The sequence below is a fragment of the Nycticebus coucang genome, chromosome 2 (genome assembly GCF_027406575.1).
Source record: "Nycticebus coucang isolate mNycCou1 chromosome 2, mNycCou1.pri, whole genome shotgun sequence".
NCBI classification, from domain to species: domain Eukaryota; kingdom Metazoa; phylum Chordata; class Mammalia; order Primates; family Lorisidae; genus Nycticebus; species Nycticebus coucang.
In genome coordinates, this window is record NC_069781.1 from 40,432,622 (window position 1) to 40,454,439 (window position 21,818).

General features: G+C 44.8%; 1 protein-coding gene across 4 annotated transcripts in view; it reads right to left on the reverse strand.

Annotated features, from left to right (window-relative positions):
- Positions 1-7,057: 7,057 nt before the first annotated feature.
- The window catches only part of CCDC180 (coiled-coil domain containing 180), a 62,884-nt gene continuing 48,123 nt past the window's right edge, over positions 7,058-21,818 (reverse strand). For 2 of the 4 annotated variants that reach the window (XM_053568246.1, XM_053568236.1), the window contains exons 29-37: positions 20,059-20,169; positions 18,242-18,308; positions 17,350-17,491; positions 13,320-13,480; positions 12,611-12,748; positions 12,050-12,161; positions 9,237-9,342; positions 8,265-8,400; positions 7,058-7,224 (exon numbers count right to left, since the gene is read on the reverse strand). In XM_053568246.1, coding sequence (XP_053424221.1) covers positions 7,093-7,224; positions 8,265-8,400; positions 9,237-9,342; positions 12,050-12,161; positions 12,611-12,748; positions 13,320-13,480; positions 17,350-17,491; positions 18,242-18,308; positions 20,059-20,169 — 1,105 coding nt within the window. In that variant the 3' untranslated portion in view covers positions 7,058-7,092. Of the gene's footprint in view, positions 7,225-8,264; positions 8,401-9,236; positions 9,343-12,049; positions 12,162-12,610; positions 12,749-13,319; positions 13,481-17,349; positions 17,492-18,241; positions 18,309-20,058; positions 20,170-21,818 lie in introns of those variants that run through there. The other 2 variants (XR_008375455.1, XM_053568261.1) reach the window with 2 other exon arrangements.

Genomic DNA, 21,818 nt, shown 5'->3' on the forward strand with positions numbered 1-21,818 from the left:
ATCTATACTCCAGGCAAATGGGAAGCAGAAAAAAGCAGGCATTGCAATCCTATTCGCAGATGCAATAGGCTTTAAACCAACCAAAATAAGGAAGGATAAGGATGGACACTTCATATTTGTTAAAGGTAATACTCAATATGATGAGATTTCAATTATTAATATTTATGCACCCAACCAGAATGCACCTCAATTTATAAGAGAAACTCTAACAGACATGAGCAACTTGATTTCCTCCAATTCCATAGTAGTTGGAGATTTTAACACCCCTTTAGCAGTGTTGGATAGAGCCTCCAAAAAGAAGCTAAGCAAAGAAATCTTAGATTTGAACTTAACCATTCAACATCTGGACTTAACAGACATCTACAGAACATTTCATCCCAACAAAACTGAATACACATTCTTCTCATCAGCCCATGGAACATACTCCAAAATCGACCACATCCTGGGCCACAAATCTAACCTCAGCAAATTTAAAAAAATAGAAATTATTCCTTGCATCTTCTCATACCATCATGGAATAAAAGTTGAACTCAATAACAATAGGAATCTGCATACCCGTACAAAAACATGGAAGCTAAACAACCTTATGCTGAAGGATAGATGGGTTATAGATGACATTAAGAAGGAAATCACCAAATTTTTGAAACAAAACAACAATGAAGACATGAATTATCAGAACCTCTGAGATACTGCAAAGGCAGTCCTAAGAGGGAAATTTATAGCACTGCAAGCCTTCCTCAAGAAAACGGAAAGAGAGGAAGTTAATAACTTAATGGGACATCTCAAGCAACTGGAGAAGGAAGAACATTCCAACCCCAAACCCAGCAGAAGAAAAGAAATAACCAAAATCAGAGCAGAATTAAATGAAATTGAAAACAAAAGAATTATACAACAGATCAATAAATCCAAAAGTTGGTTTTTTGAAAAGGTCAATAAAATAGATAAACTTTGGCCAACCTAACCAGAAAAAAAAGAGTAAAATCTCTACTTTCATCCATCAGAAATGGCAAAGATGAAATAACAACAGACCCCTCAGAAATTAAAAAAATCCTTAACGAATATTACAAGAAACGTTACTCTCAGAAATATGAAAATCTGAAAGAAATTGACCAATACTTGGAAGTACGCCACCTACCAAGATTTAGCCAGAACAAAGTGGAAATGTTGAACAGGCCTATATCAAGTTCTGAAATAGCATCAACTATACAAAATCTCCCTAAAAAGAAAAGCCCAGGACCAGATGGCTTTACATCAGAACTCTACCAAACCTTTAAAGAAGAACTAGTACCTATATTACTAAAAATCTTCCAAAATAAAGAAAAAGAAGGAATACTACCCAACACATTCTACGAAGCAAACATCATCTTGATCCCTAAACCAGGGAAAGACCCAACAAGAAAAGAAAATTATAGACCAATATCACTAATGAATATTGATGCAAAAATACTCAATAAGATCCTAACAGAATCCAACAACACATCAAAAAAATTATACACCAGGGTCTCAAGGCTGGTTCAATATACATAAATCTATAAATGTAATTCAGCACATAAACAAACTAAAAAATAAAGACCATATGATTCTTTCAATTGATGCAGAAAAAGCTTTTGATAATATCCAGCATCCCTTCATGATCAGAACACTGAAGAAAATTGGTATAGAAGGGATATTTCTTAAACTAATAGAGGCCATCTACAGCAAACCCACAGCCAATATCGTATTGAATGGAGTTAAATTGAAATCATTTCCACTTCGATCAGGAACCAGGCAAGGTTGCCCATTGTCTCCATTGCTCTTTAACATTGTAATGGAAGTTTTAGCCATTGCAATTAAGGAAGAAAAGGCGATCAAGAGTATCTACATAGCATCAGAAGAGATCAAACTTTCACTCTTCGCGATGATATGATTGTATATCTGGAAAACACTAGGGATTGTATTACAAAACTTTTAGAAGTTATCAAAGAATACAGCAATGTCTCAGGCTACACAATCGACACACATAAATCTGTAGCCTTTATATAGACCAACAATAACTAAGGCGAAAAAATAGTCAAGGACTCTATTCCTTTCACAGTAGTGCCAAAGAAGATGAAATATTTGGGAGTATACTAACAAAGGATGTGAAAGATCTCTATATCACATATCATGGCTGGGAAGAATCAACATCGTTAAAATGTCTATACTATCCACAGCAATATATAATTTTAACGCAATTTCTATTAAAGCTCCATTGTCATATTTTAAAGATCTTGAAAAAATAATACTTTGTTTTATATGGAATCAGAAAAAACCTTGAATAGCCAAAACATTACTCAGTAATAAAAACAAAGCAGGAGGAATCACGCTAGCAGATCTGAGACTGCACTATAAATCGATAGTGATCAAAACAGCATGGTAGTGGCACAAAAACAGAGAAGTAGATGTCTGGAACAGAATAGAGAACCAAGAGATGAATCCAGCTACTTACCGTTATTTGATCTTTGACAAGCCAATTAAAAACATTCAGTGGGGAAAAGATTCCCTATTTAACAAATGGTGCTGGGTGAACTGGCTGGTGATCTGTAAAAGACTGAAACTGGACCCACACCTTTCACCATTAACTAAGATAGACTCTCACTGGATAAAAGATTTAAACTTGATAAAAGATTTAAACTTAAGACATGAAACTATAAAAATACTTGAAGAAAGTGCAGGGAAAACTCTTGAAGGAATCGGCCTGGGTGAATATTTTATGAGGAGGACTCTCCGGGCAATTGAAGCAGTATCAAAAATACATTACTGGGACCTGATCAAATTAAAAAGCTTCTGCACAGTCAAGAACATAGTAAGTAAAGCAAGCAGACAGCCCTCAGAATGGGAGAAAATATTTGCAGGTTATACCTGCGATAAAGGTTTAATAACCAGAATCCACAGAGAACTCAAACATATTAACAAGAAAAGAGCAAGTGATCCCATGTCAGGGTGGGCAAAGAACTTGAAGAGAAACTTCTCTAAAGAAGACAGACACACGATCTACAGACACATGAAAAAAAGCTCATCATCCTTAATCATCAGAGAAATGCAAATCAAAACTACTTTAAGATATCACCTAACCCCAGTAAGAGTAGCCCACATAACAAAATCCCAAAACCAGAGATGTTGGCATGGACGCGGAGAAAAGGGCACACTTCTACACTGCTGGTGGGAATACACACTAATACGTTCCTTTTGGAAGGATGTTTGGAGAATACTTAGAGATCTAAAAATAGACCTGGCATTTGATCCTATAATTCCTTTACTAGGAAGGAAGGTCTTCCCAGAAGACCAAAAATCACAATATAGCAAAGACATCTGTACCAGAATGTTTATTGCAGCCCAATTCATAATTGCTAAGTCATGGAAAAAGCCCAAGTGCCCATTGATCCACGAATAGATTAATAAATTGTGGTATATGTACACCATGGAATATTATGCAGCCTTAAAGAAAGATGGAAACTTTACCTCTTTCATGTTTACATGGATGGAGCTGAAGCATATCCTTTTCAGTAAAGTATCTCAAGAATGGAAGAAAAAGTATCCAATATACTCAGTCCTACTATGAAACTAATTTATGGCTTTCATATGAAAGCTATAACCCAGTTATAACCTAAGAGTATGGGGAAGAGGGAGAGGGAGGGGAGGGAGGGGGGAGGATGGACAGAGGAGGGTGATTGGTGGGATCACACCTACAGTGCATCTTATAAGGGTACAGATGAAACTTAGTAAATGTAGAATATAAATGTCTTAACACAATAACTAAGAAAATGCCATGAAGGCTACGTTGAACAGTTTGATGAGAATATTTCAGATTGTATATGAAACCAGCACATTGTACCCCTTAATTGCACAAATGTACACAGCTATGATTTAACAATAAAAAATAAATAAATAAATAAATAATTTCAAGTTAAACAAACAAACAAAACACTTGTAAGATATGGAACAATAAGTTGGGCTGGAACCAAAAGAGCACAGCCTATCACAGGCCAGGGTGATAGGCCAAGGGACAAACAAGGGGGACAGGTCAGGGGACACACCAGGGGGATGGGCCATGGGATAGGCTGGGCTATGCAGAGCATGGGAGAGGCCAGGGGCGGGGACGCAGATAGGCCAGGATATATTCAGTGCAGGGTGAAGGATGCCAGGAGGGAGGTAAGGTATCCCAGAGCAACGGTACAGGACCCCTTCGGTGTGTGACACCCACACTCTGGGCTCCATATCTCCTAGTGGAGAGGCTAAGGCAGCTAAGGGACTTGGAGAAGCCTTTGCCCTTGGACCAGACAGATTTGGCCTGAGCCCCCAGCTCTGCTACATACCATGAGAACTTGGTGCTTCAATTTGCCATCTACAGCTTGGGGGAACCACAGTGCCCATCTCATGAGGCTCCCGTATAAATGAGCTGAGCTTTGCCTCCAGCCCTGGTCAGGCTCTTGCATTATCCCACCAGATGCCCTCAGCAGATCTGCTTCCTCCTGCCTCCTGTGCCCACTGGGACCTTGCCCATCCCAAGGAGGTTGAGGGTGACTGACCATAGCTGTCCTGTACCCAGGTCTGCCTTCCTGTTCTCTGGTGCATTGTGCCCAGTGACTGGTAGGAGAGCGTGACAGGTGCAGAGACTCCCAGGGGACAGAGCAGAGAGGCAGCACCTCTCATTTTTCTGGGTGCTTTCCCACTTACAAAGCACCTGGATGTTCCCTCCACATTGTTTGGTGGGGACAGCTGCACCTCAGGGACAGCTCCAGTTGGGCTAGAACCATATGACTGTGTCACTGTCTGGTTGTGTGACTCTGGAGGGGTTGGGGGTGGGGGCAGCAGTTAGGCCAGGATATACTTGGTGCAGGGTGAAGCTTCACTTCTCTGGGCTTCACATTCCTTACGTACAATGTAAGGGCTGCATGGTAACTGCCACCCCTTTCCCCAGGAGACCAGATTAGATGGTGTTATACAGAACATGCTGCAAGCTGGACAGGGCTATGCACACGTGACCTGCTCCTCTGAGGAAGAAGGCGTTCTGGAAGAGTGGTGCAAGGGCTCCTGGCCTTGGACTTGGGAAACCAGAGGTGATGACATGGTCACTCCAATGCTGCACTCTGTCCTGGGACCCACCTGAGCTTTCCATCTGCTGGGGAGCTGGTCTCTGGCAAGCCAACAGTGACCTGCACCCCTCTCTGCATGAAGGCGCTCTCTGACTCCCTGGGAGGCTCTGTCCTGCAAGCTGATATAAACCAGTAGGGTGGGAGTGTTAATTTCAGTGCCACCCTCCACCAGCAGGGACAGAGCCAGTCCAGAGGGGGAGGGGTGTAGCCACCTTTCGGGAGGCTGAACCCACCTTGGTGGCCACACCTCAATGCCCCTTTGGGCTTCTGTCCTCCCAGGCTCCATTCCCCACATCCTCACTCCTGCTTCTTGGGATCATCTCCACAACAAATGACTTGCCCCTGAGTCCCTGTATGCTTCAGGAAAGCCTCAGCCTGTCTAATCTGGCTGTGTTGTTTTGAACAGATCACATTAACCCTCTGGGCTTGAGTTTTTTCCCTGTAAAATGGAGCGGGAGGGAGGCGTTAATGACATAAAGCCGGTGAAAATGCAGCTGAGGCAAAGCCAAGATGCAAAGCCGGTGAGAGTAACAGAGTTCATGACGCTGGGGCAGAACAGGAGCAGCCTGTCCAAGTGACACTCAGGTCTGTGACAGGTGAGACCTGTGTGATAAGGCCACTTTCTCTCTTAAAATCAGCAAGAAAGAGGACATGATGGAGATCTTCCCGAAAATGATCTGAGCATCACAGGATTAAAGAGCCCCTTAGGAAATATAAGGGGGCCTGAGACATTTTTGACAAAATGCCATGATTTGGCCAATTATGTCACAAACTCCAATAAATTTTGGATTAATTCTTTGTTGGGTCTAGGAATCAGTGCATAGTTGCAAGTATAACCTACATTTGTTACATATAATTTTTCCTTAACTTAATTGACCTTTTAAAATTTACACCTGCTCTGAGCCAAAAGGCCAAGAAGTAATTGACTTGTTTTAATTTAAATTTTTTTTAAAAAAAATTATTGTGGGTATGTAATAGCTGTATGTCTTTATCAGGTACGTGTAAGGTTTTGATACAGGTATACAATATGAATTGATAAAATCAGGGTAATTGGAGTATTCATTACGTCAGGTATTTAACATTTCTTTGTGTTAGGAATGTTCCAATTATACTCTTAGTTATTTTAAAGAATACCTTAAATAATTGTTGATTATAGTCACTTTGTTGTGTTATCAGATATTGTTTATTCTATCTAACTATATTTTTGCACCTGTTAACCTTCCCCACTTAATGCCCCCTTCCTCCTACCCTTCTCTGACTCTGGTAACCATCATTCTACTTTCTATCTCCTGGAGATCAGTTGTTTTCAATATTTAGCTCCCATATATGAGTGAGAATATGCAAGATTTGTCTTTCTGTTTGGCTTATTTCACTTAACATGATGTTCTCCAGTTCCATCCACCCCACAACTTCTTTTATTTTTTATTGAGACAGAGTTTCACTTTGTCACCCTCAGTAGAGTGCTGTGGTGTCAAACTCTTGGGCTCAAGCGATTCAACTGCCCTAGTAGCTGGGATTACAGGCTCCTGCCACAATGCCCAGCTATTTGTTGTTGTTGTTGTTGTTGTTTAGAAGGTCCAGGCCAGGTTCAAACCCACCAGCCCAGGTACATGTGGCCGGCACTCTAACCACTGAGCTATGGGCAGCCATAACTTTTGATCATTTCATTTTTCAAGATGAAGTGCCAACCATGCTGTTTGGAGGTTATTTCCTTTGGAGTTCTGGGGCTGTTTCAGGGAACTGACTCCTGGTACTCACCATCTCCGCTAACCACGTGGACCTCCCCTTTCATGCTTGTCTCCTTCATTGGAAGTGAGCTCCCACATGGGCAGGGACCATGCATGTCTGGTCCACTGATGAAGTGATGGTGCTTGGCACATCGCAGGGATGATGGAGGGAGGGATGCATGGATAGGCAGTAAGCAGACAGAGAAGGAATCAGCATAAAAAGAGCTTTTATTTGGCGTGGGTAGAAGGTGTCACAAGTAGAGGCCCTGGATGGTGTGCAGGGACCGCTCCCAGCTGTCCTTCCAACGCTGTGCTTCCTTCACCTGAGACATGCTGTCCTTCTGGATCCTCTTCAGCTCCTCCTCAAATAATGCTAAATATTGCTGGAAGGTAGGGAGGAAGGCAGCAAGAGGGGGGCTTGTGAGGAGGGACGACTGGATTCTATCCCTAGGGGACTCTGGAACCTGCTGGCAAGTGACTTTTAATCCATTCCAGGTACTGGCAAGTTGTCTCCCTTCCCCAGCCCATTTTACAGTTGGGGAAACTAAAGCCCAGAGCCTTGCCTGGGGTCACCCAGCTAGAAAGAGGCTGCTCAGGGACTAAGAGCTATGTCTATCTGACTCTGGACTCTGCATCCCTTTCTAATCTCTGCCCCGCACTGCAGCCTCCCTGGGCCTCAGAGGCCCTGGTTCCTGGACAGGCTGAGCCCTCCAGACCTCTTGCCGTTACTGAAGTCAGCTGGCAGAGCTGTTCCCTCTGCCTGGGGCTGGCTCTGGGCACTTCGAGTTCTGCCAGTAGTGGGTCCAGCTGATCCCTATCTAGGCAGGACAAGGTTTCTCTCTGAGCCCCAGGACCAAAGATCTGTGGATCTTCAGACCTGAGAGGTCCCTCGGTTGGCTTCTGGGTGCAGCCTCCTCGTCAGGACCACCCCACTCTGTAGTGGGATGAAGGATGCCTCAGGTCCTTATCAGTGAAATGGGAATACTAATTCTACCTTCCTTGTTGTGTTCTCAGGAGGACTCAGCACAACTGACTCATGTCAGGAAGAGAAGCTGCCTCAGGAAGGGTTCCTGCTCCCGCTACTCTGTCCCCCATTGGAACCACCCTATTGCTTCTATGCCCGTTGACAACTTTCCCCAGCTCTGACTACTGTTCTTCCATAAAGCCTTTCTCGGCCCTTGTCTGGGTGGAGAGGTCCCCATGTGAGCTCCTATAGCGCTGGGATCATGCCTCAGACCCATACCAGCACTGGGATGGATATGACCCATAACCACATTCTCATGTCCCGGGTGCTGAGGCCTGTAGTCTGGGGGTGCTCTGACATGTTGTCTGCCCTGTGAGCCAAGTGCCAGGGTGCCCAGTGACAGGAAGTCCCCCCCTTCCTCAGGCAGCCCAGGGACGGGCCCACCCCACCCTGCCTCACCAGGTACACAGCATCTCGGGCTTCCACCGTCGCCAGGTGGCCCAGGGTGGTTTTCGTGGTCGTTACTGACACTGTTTTCCGGAGAAGAATCTTGTTTTGAATGGTGATTTCAGTGGGTCTGATTCCTGGCCACTTCCTACAAACAAACATGTATGTGAAAGACCCATCATTCAGAGTTTACCTACTACCGCATTGGAAAAGCTTAGCATTTCTTTGAAACAATTAACATGGCTCATGGCTTTAAATTTTTTTTTTGGTAGAGGTGGCTGTGCTGTGAACCCAGTGCCCCCTGCCCCCCCACCCCTGACCTGGCTTTATACATCTTAATGAAAAAAGAATCCCTACTGAGCATTTAATGTTACACTTTTATAAGTTCTGTTTTGCATTTTCATATTGTTTTAGTCATTGTGTGCAGATAGTATGGGTTGTGTGGGGGGAAGGGGAGTGCCACATCTCAAGTAGCTTCTCTTTTCCTGGGCTTCAGTGTCCCCATCAAGCTGCCAGCCAGGTGGCAGCCACCATCCTTGGCCCACTTTTCCTATTATGCCCCGGAGACCTCTGAGAACAGAGCTGGGCAAATCACTGCTCGGCTGCTTCTTGCAGTCACATTCTTGGGGTACAGGAGACAGGCGCTTTGAGCTGGAGTGGTTCACAGTGCCAGCAGTGAGCCAAGAATATGTCTCCCACTGAGGCATCCTTTTCACCTTTGGTCCTTATCAAGTGAGCTAAGAGCTGTTGAGCTCTTTGGTATATACCAGAAGCACTCTGTGTACCACCTCATTTCCCCACATAACATCATGCCAGGCAGACAGCCTTGCCCATTTCACAGATGAGGCTCTGGGCCTCACCAGAGCACAACACCTTTTCCAGGCTACCAGGTCTGACTTCAGAGCCCAAGCCCCTAACCATTACACTGCCCTGCCTCCCACAGACACAGCCATCGTGGTAGCCCTTGTGGCTTTTGGCTCTCACCTGCTCCCACGTTCAATCAGGGGTTTCTCACTCTCCTCCTCCAGGGAGAGCCCAGTGAGCTTCCTCCTTATGAGGATTGACATTTTCTGCTTGGTGGGTTCCATCCCTGTCAAGCAAGAGACGGGTTACTGACTGTGGCCTCACCGACAGCCTGAGATCCCGGGTCAGAGACGTGAGGGCTTGCCCTCCTCCTCCCCACTCGGAGTCTCCAATGGCAGGGAGAGACCCCTCCATAGAGAAGTTGAATGTACTAGCTGTGCAGCTGGGGATGGTGGAGGCACAAGAGGTCACTGCTTAGGAAATCTGAGGAGTGATTCCCTGCGCTTGGCGCTCTGACCTTCCTGCCCTTTCTGTATGTCCCTAGATATGCTTCATAGAGCTTTCTTTGATATAGTAGCTTGTATGGGTTCTGAACTAAGCTTGGAGGTTGTCCTCGAATGTCCAACCTCTGATGTGTTGTCTTGATTGGGGAGAAAGGGCCTCTGTGCAGGGAGTGAGAGCCAGCAGGCAGGAGCGGCCTGATCTGCACCCTTGCTGCTGTGAATGGCAGGGTGAGGTGGCTTGACTCAGAAGCCTCCTACAGACTAGTGCAGGGGGCTTCCCAGTTTAGTGGCTCCCCGAAAGCTACTGTGGTCTGCTCCTGTGCCAGCTCATCTGCCTGTTCCCACTGGAGTCTCAATGCGATGTCTGTGCAGGCCCTGCTTTCTCAAATGAGATTCACCCTCGACAGCTCCCATATTGGAAAATGGCCAGTATCTCAAAAATGTGTGTACATTTTGACACTGAAACTGCACTTCTAGGAGTCTGTTACCCCAAAATAGAGATGTGTGGATGCAGAGATTCTCTTCAGCACAATTACAGAAGTGAAAAACTGGAAATGGCCTAGTCTTCAATCTCAGGGGACTAATCAGTAAATTATGATGCTTAGTAAATTACAGTGTATACCAGCTGAAAATGTTCAAGAAGAGCGTTGACTGGTCAGGCCGAAGGTCACCTGCAGAGAAATCAGGCCACAAGAGTGTACAGTCACTATAATCCTCTGCAGGCCTGTGTGCAATCAGAAAGCAGTGGAAGGAGGAGCAGCAGGTGCGAAGGGCACTGGTTTCTGAGTGGAAGGAGTGTGTTCTTCACTTGCTTCTTGGGTCACATAGCATCCCTTATTTTACTACAACAGACGTTCATTGTTTTGTGATAAAAATCTTAAAAAATACTTTAAGAATAAAGCTACATACTTTGTAGCTTAGTGATAAATGGGTAATATTTAATCTTCTTAGGGTAATAAAAGTAATGTGCACATTATAAAAAATATAAACATCACCTAACGGTGGAGAAGAAACGATGTTGGGGTCTCTCGCAATCCCACCTGGCAGAGATGATCATCAGCAGTGTGGTGCTGATCTCTCAGGCTCCGTCTCTCGTTCTCTGTACCTCCGTCGGTCTCGTACTGTCTCCCGCACAGATCCATTTACACATATGTGAGTATGACGTTAATATCATATATGTGGTTTTTTAAATGAGATCATAGACAGTCTTGTGTGTCAGTTTTTTTTTTTTTTTCGCATAATGGTCTTTCCTTGTGTCTTTCTGTGTCAGTATACGCAGACCTGCCACCCGCCCTGGGGCAGAATGGTGGTATTCACTTGTATCTTTGTACTGTTGTTCATGGATCTAATTCCCTACAGAGTGATATTAGTATTATTTCCAGATTTTTCCATTTCAAGCAACGCCGTGCTGTGATAAATATTCTTGAACATATATCTTTGAGGGAATGTCCAAATATATTTCTGTTGGATGAATTCCTAGAATTAGAACTGACAGGGACTGACAGATGGTTCTCCAAGAGGGTGGTATCCATGTACACTCTCACGACTGGTCTCTGTGTTGTGTCTGTTTCCTGACATCCTCACCGGGGCTGGTGGTCACCAGACTTAAAAACCTTGGTAGGCTATTGGTGAAAAATGATATCTGACTAATGTTCACATTCACAGTTTCCATTGTCGGTGAGGCTGAGCATCTTTGACAGTTCCTGGCCATACGAATTGCTTCTCTTCCCAATGGTGTATGTATCTTCTATCTCTTTAAAAATTTGACCAGGGAGAGTTTTTTGGTACCACAAGGATACTAATTATTTCTCTGACTTACAGGTTGTGAGGAATACATTTCCAGTTTTTGTCTCATCTTTCTGTCTTTCAACAATTTTCTAGTTTTAGTTTTGTTTTGTTTGGCTACAGAGAAGTGCCAGCCATTTCCTCTAGGGCTTCTGGCTCCCATGCCATACTTAGAAAAAGTTTCCCTGGGCAGTGCCTGTGGCTCAGTGGGTAGGGTGCCGGCCCCATATACCGAGGGTGGCGGGTTCAAACCCGGCCCCGGCTAAACTGCAACAAAAAAATGGCCAGGCGTTGTGGCAGGTGCCTGTAGTCCCAGCTACTCGGGAGGCTGAGGCAGGAGAGTCGCCTAAACCCAGGAGTTAGAGGTTGCTTTGAGCTGTGTGATGCCACGGCACTTTACTGAGGGTGATAAAGTGAGACTCTGTCTCTATAAAAATATAAAAAATAAATAAAAAGAAAAGGTTTCCCTAACCCCAAGAGTATGAAAATACTACTAGTGTTTCCTTTCTTATAGTCTTTGACCCATATAGCATTTGCCTTTTCCAGCCAAAAAATTGTTTTTAATGAAAACAAACAAAAAGTTGTCAGTCCCCTCCAAAGAAAACCTGTTTTCACTCTGGTAAAGTTGGAAAAAGCAGACCTCACCCCCCACCTACTCCTTGCCAACCCCCAGGGCCAGGGCACAAGGCTGGGGGCACCACTTACTTGCAACCTGGACATCATCGATGGTGACCACTTCATCCAACTGCAGCAGGAACTTCTCAGTGAAGGTGGCCAAGTTGCCTATGAAAAACCGGCCATACTTCCTGGTAAATTCCTGGAAGAAACACAGTGAGCACAGTCCTGTAGGGAGAGGACTTGCCCTCCAAGGCCAGCTCAGAGACTGGCAGGGTGAAGCTGGCTAGGAGGATGTGGGGAGCTAGCTGGTGACCCCAGACAAGACTAGCATCTGGTCTTCATCAAGAGATTCAGAAATGGCTGAGGGACACACATAGATAGTTCACAGAAGAGGAAATCGTCCAATTAAACATAGATTGTGATAAAAAGTCATCATTAGTAACTTTGTAATTAAGTAATTTAGAAATCAAAGAGGATATAAGTGGAACATCCAGTAATGACCATTTTCATCTGCAGAACCCACCCACTTTCAATGCCTACTTTGGCCAAGGTGCCAAACAAAGGCAGCACTTAGTGCTGTCAGTGGCTGTCTACTGGTGCCATCTTTCTGGAGGGCACCAGGCTGGGGACTCAATGGCACCCACTGACCTCCAACTTCTCTCTGTTTACACTAATCACGTTATCCAGCTCTTTCTGCCTTTCCTCTTCTGCTAATTGTAGAGACTTTATTTCTCGGGAATGTATAGGGTGTCCAAGATTTGGGTGGAGCTTCTGAGCATTTTTATCCTTCAATAAAAGAATAAAGAATTCAATGGAGATTTTGACCCAGCCTTGAGGTCAGGACCAAAAAGTCACTGGTTTATGTCTTCTGTCAATTATGACCATGGCCCAGATATGTCCTCTCACCTGACGTGTGTGGGGCGATAGTGGGCAAAGAAGTGGTAGAAAGGGCAAGCCAGGGATAGGGCTGGAACTGACTCAGAGGGCTCAGAAGAGGGCAGGCTGAGGATCTGTATAGCACAATCAGGGCTTTAATCTAATGAAATCAGCAGCATCCCTGTTCCACAGCTGCAAGGACCAGCGTGGATAATCGTTGTTGATCTCAATGACTACAGCCCCACCGAACCCAGCAGACTCACCCATTAAATCCAATAAAGAGTTCACTGAGCTCCTTCTGTGAAGAGTTTTTTGACTCTGTTCTCATTTTACCAATGCCTCCTATCCCTCAGCCCCCATCCAATAATTCCAAGCCTGGCTTATCACCTTCCCTGGTACTTGGGTTTCCCATGACCTGCCTCCATTTCAGAACACCTGAGACCCCGGGTCCTGTAGCAGTATAAGGGATGGGGCCCGTCACCTTTCTTTTCTCCAGCTGCTTCTGCTGTTCCTCAAAGTGTCCTCTCATCTCTTTCATGGAGGAGCAAAATTTTTTCCAGTGTTGGTCCTTGAAATTCTCCATCACCAGCCAACAGACTTGGGGCAGCATCTCCTCAAATCTTCTCGTCTGGGCCCGTAATTCTGCAGGAATTGAGGAGAAGAGCCAAGGGAGGGAAAGTTTAGAAACAAGTTGCTGAAGTGATGTCTCCAACAAAGACCCAAAAGCAGTTTCCCGAAGAGAAAACCTTAATCTCCGATGTGGTAATAGGGGGGTCCTGTGGTCAAAACAGTATAGGAAATACTGGCTTAAACCAGTTCAAAGGACTTCTCCTCTGTATTCTGTAGACTTTCCAGCTCACTTAACATTCCTCGTGTCTTTCAGCATTTCTGGAAACTTCTCATCCACTGTCTCTTCCACTATTGCCTTGATCCTGGCCTCCTCCCACTCTCACCGTACCTTCAAATAACCATATGTTAGACATGCTTTTTCATCCATGTCTTTTCACCTCTCTCCCATATTTTCATCTCTGACTTTCTATGTTATTTTCTGGATACTTTCTTTGGATCTGCCTTCCAGTCCACTAATTCTATCTTCAGCTGTGTATAACCTGGTAGTAAAGCCATTTGTAAGTTTTAAAATTTCAACTCTTAATTTTTCCTTTATAGAAGTTCTATTTAATTCTCTTTCATATCTACTTGGTCATCTTAATAGTCCTCTGCTCCACTCCTTACTCATGTTGCTAATTCTATCTTTTGTTTAACTATAAGTGAATTATTTTATATTCTGTGTTTGATAGTTTTAATATCTGAAGTCTTCACTAATTTCATTTTTTTTTTTTTGAGACAGAGTCTCACTATTGCCCAGGCTAGAGTGTCATCCTAGCTCACAGCAACCTCAAACTCCTGGGTTCACATGATCCTCCCCTGCCTCAACCTCCCAAGTAGCTGGGACTACAGGTGCCTGCCACTATGCCTGGCTAATTTTTTTCTGTTTTTAGTAGAGACAGAGTAGAGAGCAAGATCTCACTCTTGCTTATGTTGATCTTGAGCTCCTGATCTCAAGTGGTCCTTCCCCACTTGGCCTCCCAGAGTGCTAGGACTACAGGTGTGAGCCACTGAGCCCTGCCACTGGTCTCCTTTTGTTGCTCTTTGCTCAAAGTGTTTTGTATGCTTGTGCTTGGGGGTGGGGGTGGGGCTATTAATGTTGCTATTTGTTTAGTACTGTGAGCTCTTATTCTGGGCATTTTATCAGTGGGAATCCCTTGAGGCCTGAGTTGAAGGTGGGTTTTTCTAGAGACAATTTGTAGTGTCTCTAACAAGTAAGCTTTTGGACACCACTAACACAAGATCACTTTAAACTAAGGTATCAGATTGAGCTCCACAAAAGTGAATTCATATTTAGATAATCTGTGAATTCAGGTTTAGAAACCACATAAGGCAGCAATTAAAAATACAGGAAATAAAAAAGAAGTCACATAAGGGCTGGCTTAGAGTTCTGGATTCTCACTGGAGGTTTTTTTTTTTTTTTTTTTCCTTCACTCAGCATGAACGTTTTTAATCAGACAATTTCCTTCTTATGTCTCATTCACTTTTCTCTGCAGGTGGAGCCCTGGGAAGTTCCAGCTTTAGGTGGCTTGTCTCCTTTTAGATTTCCCACCTTGGGTGGTCAGTGGATTTGTCTCCTATTCCCAAAGCCCTGGAGACCGTGAAAAGGGAGATCCATGTTCACCTGGAAGTCAGCAAATATCCTTAGGACAATAACCAAGGTTACTGCTCAAACTCAAGTTATCACTCAGCATTTCTATTTTCATTTTTTTTTTTTTTTGGTTTTTGCATGTTTCTTACTTTACAGATAGCTCACTAATGCATTTAAAAGATTTTATCACAAAAATACTTTATGCAGTGTTTTACATGTCTTCAGAGGGAGAGTTGGTCAGGATACTGTCCTACCAAACCACAGGAAATGGAAGTCTCACTTAAAAATGAATTGTGAATTAACCAGAGGGACACAGTATGCAGTATGTTCTAAACCCATCTGACCAAGGAATCTTTGAGGATGATCATGTAGGCTGGGATCCCACAGAGCTCGCTGTGGGGAATTCTGAACTAGAGAAATAAAACGCTGTCTGTTGTTTCAATTCCAGTCATTCAACCACCATAGCAATGAAAGCTATTGCTGATTATTCCCTATACATGCCAAGTCTGTGCAAGAAATTTACTCCTCAAAAAAGCCTCCCATGATCAGTATTATTATCTCCAGGATACAGGCAAGGAACTAAGGCTAAGGAGGTAAAATCATGCAGCCAAGATCAATACATCTGGAAGATGGCAGTGCTGAGTCCTGGTCTCAGGTCTGCTACTGAAACGGCCCTTTATAAAATTAATAAAGGGTGACAAGATGGGAACTGTGGTAGGTGCCTGAATGCTGTAAAGGAATAGGCATAGTTAAAATGTATGTATAACCAGCTATTTTTCCCTAGCTTCCTTTCCTGTAATTGCTTATGGCTCAGGAGTCATACAGCTGATGATCATAAAGATTTTTAGCTTTCTTCATTGCTCCCTAGATAACGTCACCTTTGTGTAATCTAGGGCTAATTTTTTTTTTTTTTTTTTGCAGTTTATGGCGGGGGTTGGGTTTTTTGAACCTGCCATCTCCGGCATAGGGGCCAGCTCCCTAGTCCTTTGAGCCACAGGCACCGCCCTAATCTAGGGCTAATTTTGAGATATCTTTTAGGCCCTGCATTCCAGTAAACTGGCTGACCCACCCAGACCAGTGGCCCATGCCAAGGAACTAACTCTACTGGTCTTACAACTCCCACCCATGAACAAGAAGACAATTTCTTCACCTTAATGGTTCTACCCTGACAATCAGCAGACCTCACTACCTAGCCCTTTGCCCACCAAGTATCTTTAAAAACTTTTCTCCCCAATTCTCAGAGAGATGTATTTGAGAACTTCCTTCTGTCTGCTCAAATGCAGCCTGATATATTACGCTCTGTCTCCCTTGTAACATCTGCTGTTTTAGTGTATTGTTTTTCTCTTGAGCAGTGGGCATTGAACCTGGCCAGTTGTAACACTGTTTCCTAATCTCTCCTACTTCTACCAGATGGTCTCTGAAACAGCACAGCAGACCACAGCAAAAGGTGGTAGATCCATACAATAAAATATTATTTGGTGATAAAAAGATACAAGGTCAATGCATGCATAGCAATTAATAATTTTGCATAAACTTTGAGAACATTATGCAAAATGAAAGAAGCCAGTCACAAAAGACCATATACTATAAGATTAAATTCACATGAAAACACTATAGAGACAGAATGCAGATTAATGGTGGCTTAGGGCTGGGGAGAGGATGGGAAGATGAGGTTTCTAAAACTGATGGTGGTGGTGATTGCACAACTTTAAATAAACCAAGAACCATTGAATTGTACACTACATAGGTAAATTGTGAGGCATATAAATGTCTCAATTAAAGCTGTAAAAAATATCTGTAGAAGGAACAAAGTATACCTCTAAAGGTACAAATCACATGGGCTCAAGCAGCTAAGGCTCCAGCCACATACACCTGAGGTGGCGGGTTCGAATCCAGCCCGGGGCCTGCCAAACAATGATGGCTGTAACCAAAAAAGAATAGCCGGGCGTTGTGGTGGGCGCCTGTAGTCCCAGCTACTTGGGAGGCTGAGGCAAGAGAATCACTTAAGTCCAGGAGTTGGAGGTTTCTGTGAGCTAAGATGCCCTGGCACTCTACCCAGGGTGACAGCTTGAGGCTCTGTCTCAAAAAAAAAAAAAAAAAAAGAAATGTAAACTTTTTTTTTTTTGCGATGTTGTTTTTCTCCAATTAAACTTGATCATTGTTTTCACCCAGTTGAAGTTGTCAGCTCTTCACAGGGAGGCTCCTCTGTCTCTCCAGTGAGGTCTGAATCAGGAGGGTGGGATCCAGGCCACGAGCCCAAGGCCAAGCTCCAACACCGCACTCACCACCCCTGATGCCAGCTTCCCGCACACACCCAGGAGGCAGGAGTTGTGGTACTCCTCGGCCTGGCTCTGGTACTCCAGGATCTTCTTGCAGATGCTGTCAGCGCACTGGTCGAAGGTTTCATACATGCACTCCGGTCTGGTTACTGGGTGCTTCTCTTTGCGGTAAAATTCCTGCCAGAGAGTAAGGGAGTGTTGACGATGTGTGGGCAAGGACCCCAAGTGGGACTCTGACCCTTGCTCCTGGGGTCCACCAGCCCTCCCTCATTTCCATGTCTCCTGTGCCGGGGATGCTCTTCCTCCTCAGCTGCCCTTGTCACCTCCCTCCATACGCCACGGTCAGCCCTCATTATTTCTCGAGTGAGTGAATACTAAAATCCTATTTATCCTTCAAGACTCGAATCAATGGAATCCCAAATCAGTGACAAGATTGGGAGTGTGTTTGGAAGCACCAAGCTGAGTACTGGCTGTGGGCCACAGAGATGGATGAGCCAGACACCCTGCCCTGCGGAAGGCAGACAGCCCCATGGGAGGTGGACAGGCAACCATACCAGCACCACTGTGCAGGGTAGGCAGGGATGGGGCACGGGCAGCTCCCCTGGGAGATGCCCACTCCCACAGCCCCACCCCTCCCATCTGTTGCCTCTGGCTGGGAACTGGGAACGTCAGGGACAGAGACTGGGCTTGTTCTTCTCAGGATACCCAGTTTCTTATACATGTAGAGACTAATTAAATGAATAATGAATGAATGCTGAATAAGTGAGATTTAGTCTCCAGGAGGGAAAAACACCACGGGATGACTGAAGCTGGGAAGCTGTGGTCATGGGGAGTGGAGTCCTCTCTTCCTTATCTTTCCTCAAATGACTTTGACCCACAGACTGCAGAAGGCAGAAGGCAGCTGGGCCTGTGGGCAGAGGTCCTCACCTCTGCGATGGCCAGCAGGTGCTCATTGCTGTCCCAGAGGAGGGTCAGGATAATTGCTTTAAAATTCCTGTAACACAGACAAGGCAGATCCCGGAGGGCAGATCCCCCGTTTTGACATGGCAACGTGGACAAAACCAAATGAACAGAACTTTGAGTGCTTTGTTTTGGCCTGTCACTCCTTATAATTATTGCCCCAGGACCTTTGCACATTCTAATTCCTCTCCATAAAAGCTGCTTTCTTCTTGGTGGCTTTTGTTCCTTCGCTTCCTAAGATCCTGGCTCAGCACCGATTTCTCGCCTTCTGGTTTTGATGCTGTCGGGGTTTCCCTCAGCCCCACTACACTCTAATAGGAATGTGGGATTGATTCATGTGACTGGCTGATTAACTTCTCTCTCTCCTAGCAGACGATAAAGTCCAGTAGATGTTTAATATATTAAATAGGAGGCCTTTAGGCTGAAACAGCTCCACTGTTTGGAGGTTCTTCATAAACAAACCCAACCCCAACTCAGAATGAATGGCTATAGTGTAGGAAAATGAAAACTAAGCTTAACCAATGAGAAACAGCCAACTAGGGACTTTCTACTTAGCTAAGCAAATATTGCTGTCAGGGCACTTGTCGTGCTTCTGCAAACACCTCATAAAAGGTTTTTCCACTTTCACCTTGGTGGAGCCCTGAATTGTTTGGGGTCTGGCACTGCCTGGTTCATAAATTGTCTGCTCAAATAAACTCATTAAGATTTTACTTTATTTTATTTTATTCAGATTAATATGAGGGTACAATGATTAGGTTACAGGCAACTATACCAGAACCACTGTGCAGGGTAGGCAGGGATGAAGGTGAAGTTCAAGTTGTAGTTGAGCCCAAGGAGGTGTGCTGTAAACCCTAACATTGTTCACATTAGGTGAGAGTTTACCAATCTCCCTCTCTCCTCCCCTTGCCCTCCTCCCACTTGAATCCCCTTGTGTTTTTCTCTCATGTGGGGATGTAGCTATTTTTCTATTGGTTTCATATTAGTATTGTGTACATTGGATACATGCTTTTCCATCTTGTGACCCTTAAGATTTGAATGTGCTCGTCTTTGTCTTTTAGCATAGGGCACGGACTGTGTGTGTCTGTTTTTGTTCACTGTGGAATCCCTAGCCCCAGGGCAACACCTGCACCTGTCAGTGCTTCAGTACTGGTTGAAAGAATAAAGAATGATTACTTATAAATAGTAATTAGCCAAACACAACTTAGGGTAGGACCAAACATCCTCCTGCATGGAAGTATAAAAAATGAAAGAGTTGAGGTGTCGACGGTGCTGCAATGTCTTGGTGTGTGGACAAGGGAATGTCCAGCCACTGGCTTGCGTGTGACACCTGGGCTGCCTGACATAACAGCTACTCTTCTCTGCATTGTGGGGGTCCCCGGCCCCCAAAGATGAGACACCCCCCCCCAAGGTGAAAGGGCTGCACTTGAAATTTTACTTGTTTGCTTGAAACGAAGCCATACTAAGTGGACCAGATCTTGTTTTAATCACTTAAATTACAATAAAGGAAAAGAGAAATGGGTGGGGGGCATTGAAAAAATGACATGAAACCAAAACCTCAAAGGGGTCTGCTGCCCTGCCACCACGAAATGCTTAGCTTGGAAAATGTGAAATTCTGTGAAAAAGTCTCTGAACAAATTTGGGTGCAATTGGCTCTGAGACAAACTGATCTTGGGCCTCCCCATACCCTTTCTTATCTTTTTATTTTTCCCCTTAGCTGGTCAGATTTGGCCGTCCCTGACTGAAACAGGTTAACTGCAGTTAAAGGAAAATACTTTATTACTTACTCCCCCGGTTGAGGTGGTTTATCCCCAAGCACCTGGTACTTTCTGTCCAGTCTGTTGGGCTTGCAGTGCCTTGTGAAGCTGTGGGACAAAGGTGGGTCTGTGCTCCGGAGGCTGGGGACAGACAGGAGGCAGGTCTGAACCCACGGGAGCCCTGCCTGGGTTGCTAGAGGTGCTGGGTCTCTGTGTAGGCAAACTGACTCCCATTTCTGGGTCTGAACCCTTCAAGATTAACTTCCTACTCCTCCACAGCTGTGAGGACAATCTCAGCATGGGGTGAAACCCTTACCACTGAAACCCAACTATGACTGCTGAGAGAAGGCAAGGGGTATTGGGGCCTAGAAATTTATATCCTTGCTTCCCTGGGGTGAGGACCAAAAAGAAAAAGGCATTGACCCACATGTAGGGTTGTGAGATTTATCAAATTATAACATCATACCCCCATTTAAACTTGAATTTCATATAAGCAAAGAGTAATTGTTAGTATAAGTATGTCCCACACTATATTGGGACATACTTATGCTAACAAATTAGCTTTGTCCTATTTACCTGGACATCCTCTCTGGTACCCTTTTCTTTTATCTAGCAACTCTAGTGAAGTGGACTTCATGTCATCACCCCTTGAGAGACTGAATATAGAAACAGATGATATCTGGATCATATATACAAAATGGATCTCTGACCCACAACCTGCAGCAGCCTACCGAGGAGACCACCCCTTATCTATCAGAAGCAGCCCAGGAAGTCAGCCTGCTGTAAGTCAGAGTTGCAGGAAGCCAAACTGTGGTCTCTAGTTACCATCCAGGAAGCTAAACCACATCTCCTTAACAATAGGCACCAGGATTTGATTAATAAATTGTGGGAGGTAGACAGGTCGATTTCTCAGTGGGGTGCCCTGCCTCAATCCAGGGGTTTCTAGGGGAAAGCCTGCAGACACGGATCCCTGGGGGCTCATCAAGACCACGAAAGGTGTAAAGAGCCCAGAGGTGACGGAACAGCACGGACTAACCTGTGCACTGAGAGTCAACAGGCGGGAAAGGACTGAAACACTGCTAAGTCCTTTGAACTCCTGATCTGCAGTGAGATTAGGGAACCTGGCTTAATTCCCTGGCCTGGATAAAACTGGTTTTCCCCTCCCCCTTTCTAAGCCATTGGTTAGCAACCCCTACCACTTTATCCAGCCTCTCTCTCTAGCCAGTCTTCCTAGGGACAGGGATTCTTTTAACCCTACCTTTTGGCATTTGTCCATTTTGCTTATGTGTGTTTTTTGTTTGTTGTTGTTGGAACAGAGTCTCACTATGTCTGCCCTGGGTAGAGTGCTGTGGCGTCACAGCTCACAGCAACCTCAAACTCTTGGGCTTAAGCAATTCTCTTGCCTCAGCCTCCCAAGTAGCTGGGACTACAGGCGCCCACCACAACGCCCGGTTATTTTTTGTTGCATTTGTCATTGCTGCCTGGCTAGCCCAGGCCAGGCTCGAACCCGCCACCCTCAGTGTATGTGGCTGGTGCTGTAACCTCTGTGCTATGGGTGCCGAGCCGCTTATGTGCTTTTGTTAGAAATCAATAAAAGCCTTCTGAAGAAGCCAGAAAACTGCTGCCTTGTCCCAGTCCACCATTCGGCATGAAATAATGTAGGCCTTTCTCCAGACATTCTCACACTCTATCTTAAATTTGTGCACAGTATCCTGATTTCCTCAGCGTTTTCCCTGTCAGTGCCCAACCAGGTCAGGGTCCATGCAGCACGACCCCAACAAATAAATGAC